The 6,814-nt window shown below is 37.5% G+C and overlaps 2 protein-coding genes across 3 annotated transcripts; one reads left to right on the forward strand and one right to left on the reverse strand.

Moving 5' to 3' along the window:
* Positions 1–370: 370 nt before the first annotated feature.
* Positions 371–2,327, forward strand: LOC122297229 (non-specific lipid transfer protein GPI-anchored 10-like). Of its 2 annotated transcripts, none has more exons than XM_043107216.1 (3): positions 371–1,300; positions 1,464–1,559; positions 2,002–2,327. In XM_043107216.1, exons 1-3 carry the CDS (start codon positions 943–945, stop codon positions 2,043–2,045), a joined length of 498 nt encoding a protein of 165 aa, XP_042963150.1. In that variant the 5' UTR covers positions 371–942; the 3' UTR covers positions 2,046–2,327. The 2 variants fall into 2 exon arrangements, with proteins under 2 accessions (XP_042963150.1, XP_042963149.1); XM_043107215.1 differs by having other exon boundaries at positions 387–1,300; positions 1,985–2,327.
* Positions 2,328–3,237: 910 nt separating this feature from the next.
* Positions 3,238–6,333, reverse strand: LOC122297782. Its single transcript, XM_043107974.1, has 2 exons — positions 5,800–6,333; positions 3,238–3,608 (listed from the first exon to the last, which is right to left on the reverse strand). Exons 1-2 carry the CDS (start codon positions 6,232–6,234, stop codon positions 3,435–3,437), a joined length of 609 nt encoding a protein of 202 aa, XP_042963908.1. The 5' UTR covers positions 6,235–6,333; the 3' UTR covers positions 3,238–3,434.
* Between the last annotated feature and the right edge of the window lie 481 nt (positions 6,334–6,814).

Below are 6,814 nucleotides of genomic sequence, written 5' to 3' on the forward strand. Positions count from 1 at the left end.
ATCTTTAAGCAATCAAGCATAAAGCTGCTTTGGATGCTCATGTGATGCAAAGCCAATGGTTCCAGAAGAAAAAGGCCTATCCTGAATACTTTTTAACGATAAAACACAGATATTTCCACAAGAATAGAAACCCATTTGCAAAAGGTAATCTAAAGATTAGGCTGTTTCCGTATAGTTTCTTATTCATTTTTATATTCTAATAGCATAGCATAAAAAAAAGCAAACCTCATCTAATGCTGACACTGAACAGACCTTTTTTCTCCTCTAAGAAATTTACACTTTATAATTACTTGGGAGTTCACCATGGAAAGAAAGTGTCCAGTCCCTCTTCAAGCTTTACAAGGAAGTTTTCCAGATACTGCAGTACATCTTTTTCCAATACATAATATCTTTGCAGACTCCATAGCTGCAAAAGCGTAGGTTCTCACACATGAGCATCAAATTATGCTGAAAAGATGTCGATTGCTCTTTTCTAATGCCAATTGATTTTATTTTAACCGGGAAATCTTTGAAACTCTGTCTCCTAGGATAGGATGGAATGGACAAGCTCAATCCTAATCAAATAGAAAACCTTTCCGATATTTATATAGGGTATCGTGGAGATTTGCTCTTCACATAGTAGATTAGTGAGTTAACTAGAGTGCCACTACGGAAGACATCACTCAAGGCTGCATAGATTCATTCTAGGCATATTGGGGCACGTGTTTGATGGTGGTGGACAAGCAGTAGAAGATCTTTTTTAATTCCAAAGTGCAACAAAATGAGAGGAAAAATAAGGAAGAGAGAGAGAGAGAGAGAGAGAGAGAGAGAGAGAGAGAGAGAGAGAGAGAAGTGCACGTAGAATAACACACACCATGCATGTAGCAATTCACACTCAAACAATGCACTTTTATCTTTATAGACACTTTTGGGCCCTAATGCATCGAAGGCAAAGAAGAAACCATGGCTTCTCCTCAATCACATCCTCTTATTGTCATCCCCACTCTGATTCCACTCCTTTTCATTACCCTTCTAAGAACCATCCTTTCCCAAAACCCCAGTTCCTCTAGTCCCACCATAGCCGAATGTGCATCGCACCTGCTTCCACTGGCCCCTTGTGCACCATTTGTGCAGGGTACAGCTCAGTCACCAGCGCAGATGTGTTGCAACAACCTCGAGCAACTCTACAGCCAAGAGCCCCATTGTCTTTGCCTCTTGATCAATGACACTACCTCGATCAGCTCTTTCCCTATAAACACCACACTTGCCCTGCAGCTGCCTAATCTTTGCAAACTTCAAGCCGACATCTCTGCTTGTTCAGGTACACCATCAGAAAGAAAATTACAGTGTTTAGTGTTCCATCTCTTGGCTAGAATTGAACATGCATAAGGTGTGCAACTATTAACTATGCTAGCAGATTCGTGGATTTTATTGTACTTTTTTCTAATCTTTTTCTTTTAAAACATTTTTTGACTTTGATTAAGGAAAAAATGTGCCTCCTAGTTCACCTGGTTCTCAAGTTTCCCCGGGGACAAACACCAACTCTACTCATGGGACAAATCCCAACTCAACCGTTGTTGGTATGCATACAATCTCTGGATTTAGATTTTAAGATTTTTTATTCAAATACTATATAGTTTGGAGAGATTGACATGGTCTGTGAACTCCACAATATTAGATATTGTCCGACTCCAACATTTTGCAATTAATCTTCTTCCAGTCTGAAATTTCAAGAAACCACATCTTTGGTATAAGCATTAAAAAGTATGCAGTGTAGGGATGGTGAATAATTTTTCTTTTATTTGAGTTATATAATGATATAAAAATGTCTGAAATAACAGTAAAAATAGATGCTATGGATATGTAAATCAATTAGAAATCTGATATTATAAATTGATTGCATAAATAATTCTGACCGTCCATAGATTTGCATTTTCCAACCAAAAATCTTGATCGTCTTTTATTTTTTATTTTTTTTGACAATTTTCTTCTCTGGGAGCTTCAGCTTCTCCAATGGTCCAGGTGCAACCAAGACCCAACATTATGGGACTGGGCTTTGGCAGTAGCCTCAGCACCAAATTGAAAGCAAAAGGTGATTTTACATTGGTGGTGACAATGGCAGCTTTTTTGTTGGGGAGATTACTGTAATTGTGGCTCCATTATAGCCTTTTACTGTTGTCATGGATGAATGTTTACCAGTGAGTTAAACTAGGATTTAGGATTTGATGTTAGTTGGAATAAAAATAATAGCTGTAGTTTATTACGCATACTCTGTTATTTGGACAAAAGGATCTAAAGGGCAGGTGCCATTTTCCTGATGGTAAAACAGACATTATTATTATTATTATATCAGGACCTCTTCAAGACAGGGCCGTTTATCCCTCCAGGGTAAACCTCCATCCCATGCATCATTAAAATAGACATTATTAAAATGCCAATACATAGTGTGCAAATCTCGCGTATTCCATTTAAAAGAGTGGACAAATCTAGAACCTTCATAAACAATGTTTTGAATACCGTACCGGATATCGTACCGGTCAAGGCACTAGAACGAAATATTTCGGTACCGGTACCGTTTCGTGTACCGTTTTCGAAATAGTCGATATATAAATATATATATAAATTATATTTCAAAATAATAGTCTATATATGAATAAATTATATATGAATACATATGTATATATAAATTATAAATAGTCTAGTATGAATTGGGAGTCAAAAAATAAGATTATAACTTAAAAAAAAAAAAAGATAAAGGGCTGAAATACCGGCCGGTACAGGCCGGTACGCATGCCTGTATAGTACCGGCCGGTATTTCAGCCGGTACAAAACAGGTACTATACCTATACCGGTCTAGTGACTGGTATGAAATGTACCCGCCGTACCGGCTGGTACAGTACCAAAAACACTGTTCATAAAACCCCATTTTTAAACGGTGGACCCTATTTTTTTTAAAGGGAATGCGCGAAATTTATACACTCTAAAAATTGTATCTAGCATTACTAATATGCTCATAGTGTCTTTCCCTGAAAAGTGGCAAATAAAATATTTGCTACCAATTTTTTTTTTTTTCCACGAAATTTCAATCTTCAATGAATCAATTCATATCAGAAAGCAATATAGAAAATCCGTCCTGACTTAAAAGGTTGTCCTGTTAAAAGTAAAATGATACTTCAACCACAGAACTTGACTATCCTATGTAATTACCTGAAACCATAGCTCAGAAACTTGTTACTTGTACGTGAAAACTCAGGAGGCAATATCAAAAGATGTTTCAATAATTTGAGTGTAAACTCAGAGCACACTAACAAATTTTTCTGTATCAACATCTCAAGTTACAGCATATATGCAGAAACATTACCTTACAAATTAGATAAGAGCCCTCGGTTGGAATATTTCTTCTATATCATATCCGAGAAGTAAACCTTGCTTTTTAAACAATCACTATAAAGAGACTACTCCAAACTAGGAGCAACTTCGGTAGGGTTGGACTCAAACACATCCGAGTTTGATCCATCAGGTTCATCTAAAAGCTCTCGAGATTGAATTGACTCTTTGTACGCAGGAGTCTCCTTAAAATCTGTTGCCCCTTCGTTGTAAGTAGCCACAGCAACCCCACATGCAATTAGCTGTCCAGACCAAACTGTAATATATCAGCCTTGATTTTCATTAAGAAGCTAACTCCTCAAGCCAAATAAGAATATGCTTGACTAGCAGGACTCATTTCATTTACCCGGAGATATCATAAGCATTTTATAGGAAATATCTATTGTGCAGTATCATATTGTCTGTAAAATGATAAGGCTTCTCAACCTTGGTACACGTGAAAATAAGGCATGGTATAGATTTTCTTTGATGCTTTTTTTTTTTTCAATCAAGAAAAGGAGTTAAAGAAACTGCCACAATTATTGCCCTCAATAACATGATTGATAACAAATATATCCAACCTTAAGCATAATTCAGAACAATGTGCGTTTTTTATGTGTGCTTATTTATTAATGCACAAATCTAATTAACAATTGCACTGGATCACCATCAACTACCGACAAGAACAAAACAACTGTAATGTCAATACTCTCAATGATGGAGGGAGGGATGCATTTCTTTTCGAGAAGTAAAGGATGGATGCTTGGTATGGGAAAAACATTAAAGAAACACTTCTCACACCTCTTTGTTCCCAAGTCCAAAGACGTATACTTTTAGCTTTAGCTGATGAAGTTTACTATATGCAAAGATCATCTGAGTCTTACCATAACTTTCCAAATCCCCACTATCAGGGGGAGCTTTTAATGGTGAAATAATTTAAATTCAAATATTAGATATTAAAGGTAAGATATTATAGTTTGTAAGAAGTTGAATAAGTTTATAATCTTGAGGGTTAAGTTGTTTGTCTCTTTGTATTACAAAATGAAATCTTTATGGTAGGTAGAGTAGACATTGACAAGGGATCCACATCCAACCACAAATGTTCAGTTGCACTTTTCTTTCATCTTATTTGGGAATTTTATCAGCTTCATATGTGGTGGATGCTACTAGGAAGAGGGGAATAAACCATTATTCCAAGACTTGCTTTCACTTTTTTTTGATGTCGGGGAACCTCTCCAAGGCAGGGCCCTTTGGACCCACCCCTGCAGAATAAACCCCGGTCCCATGCACCGCACCCTCGGAAGTTTCCGTACACGGAACTGGTTAAATCGCTGGCTTTTCACCAGGGAGTGTGGCTCCAAAGGATTGTTTGCACCCATAAGGTGTTGAACCTTGGACCTTGAAGGGAATGAGACCCCAAGACCAAGGCCTTCACCACTTGGGCCAACCCCTTGGGGTTATTCCAAGACTTGCTTTCACACTGCACCTAACCTCTCGCAGCAAGGGAGATTAACAAGTTAAGCTACTAACTTTAGATAGGTGATATAGAGTGGAGATCACATTCAAATCCAGGATTACTGGTGTAATAATATGAAAAATTGCCACTTATCCTCAGAACTAAAATGATAAGAAATGGTGAAGTACTCATTCAACCATTAGTTTAACGATTCTTCATCTAGGTTATAGTAACATATGGATCTTGGTATGTCATTAGCTTCATACAAGGCTGAAGCCACAAGATTCTTTGACACAATGGCCAGTATAAGTACGAGGACAAATCATTAGATACTCCCGGAGCTGGACAGAGTGGTGGTCCTGTCTTATCACATAAGCAATTTTAATGGCCTGTCATTTTGTTTTTACCGATCAAAAAAAAAAAAAAAAGGCCTGTCATTTTGTGATAGAATGGGAGTAACAATTGTTTGTACTCTAAAGACTACCTAATAATTACTAAAGCATGAGAGCAGAAAGATTACCACATCTCCCAAAGAACCTAAACTAATGGGAGGTGGTATTATTACTTTCCTTGAAATTATTAAAGCAGAAAAATCCATCCCTTGAAGGATGAAAAATATATCTAGTCAGGAGAACAATATATAGCCATTCCAACCATTGTCTCTTCTGTATCCCAGTTTCAGTTACCCGTAGATTAAGCATTTTTCAATGGCACTAAGTTGATTCATAGCCTATGCACTTTCTAGAGGAGATTCAGAAAGGGTCTCTGCCAATTGGCTAAGATAAATAAAGTTCTGCAAAACTATTCTACAATCAGTGTCTATGAGCTCAAGTTCTGCGCAATTACCAAAGCAACCATTTTTCAAATGGCAAAATCCAACAGAAACGAATATAACTGAAACTCAAATTGAAAGAAGACAATATACATATAAGACTAAAAGCAACAAAAGCAACAAAACCAAGAACACGAAGGGGAGGAGCAAAACCAAATTAATATACCGCAAAGACGATGCCAAAAGCCCACAAGTATTGTACAAAGAAACCAAGCGCGTCCCACTGCGGCCCTTCCCAGAAGTCTTTCTCGGCACCCGGAAGCTCCGGCAAGACAAGCGCAGCGTCATCGGCAGTACCATCTCCGACGAAGCCAACATTTTCGATGCTGGGCATATCCTCCACGGCCTCGCGTTGTAGTTGTTTCTCTTCTTGGTCTTTGGTGGTGGTAGAGCCCTTCCGGTTCTTGCCTTCGAGCCGTCCGGACCGGGAGGAGAAACGCTTGGCCGAGACCACGAGGAGGGTGGTGGTCCTGGTGGAGAGTGGGAAGAGGACGTGGCGCCGGTTGGGGATGTGGGTGTAAGGATGCTTCGCGGTGTTGCCATAGAGGATACCTACTCCTCCACCACCACCACCTCCTCCGTTGGCTATGGTGAGAGCCATTGCTGAGTGGATAAGAGTTCTGGCAGTGCTGTGGATGGGAAGGAAAAAGATATGGAAAAATCTGTGATCTGTATGCTTGTGAATTGTGATCGTTCATGGGTCCGGTAAAAGGAGTCGGACTATCTGAATCTAAGCTCGATCCGATTTACTTAAATTTCATGAGCCAGCTGCTTCGGCCCATGTGAGCATTAGTTGTGGTTCAATAAAATTTAATCAAAATTTAATTTAAAAATTTATTTTTATAAATTTAGTTAGTTGCTTTTTAATAATATTAGGTAAAAACAACGTGCAATACACATTTGCTTAGTTTATATTTAATTTTTTTTTTAAGAATTAATTTTTTATTAATAACAACGTAATAATTTTGATTAATTAAATAACTAACGATGTAATGTTTATATAATTAATAAATAATTACATGTTGTAATATATTTTAAAAGAAAAGTATTAATAAAATCTTTAGTATCGTCCTATAAATAAATATCGCCCATAGTTTTATGAAAGCTATTTGAGATAATTTTAATTCTAGGATGACAATCTAATATTTTCCTCATCTTACACTGCTTCAATAGAGAGGACA

This window comes from Carya illinoinensis, chromosome 15 (genome assembly GCF_018687715.1).
Source record: "Carya illinoinensis cultivar Pawnee chromosome 15, C.illinoinensisPawnee_v1, whole genome shotgun sequence".
NCBI lineage: Eukaryota > Viridiplantae > Streptophyta > Magnoliopsida > Fagales > Juglandaceae > Carya > Carya illinoinensis.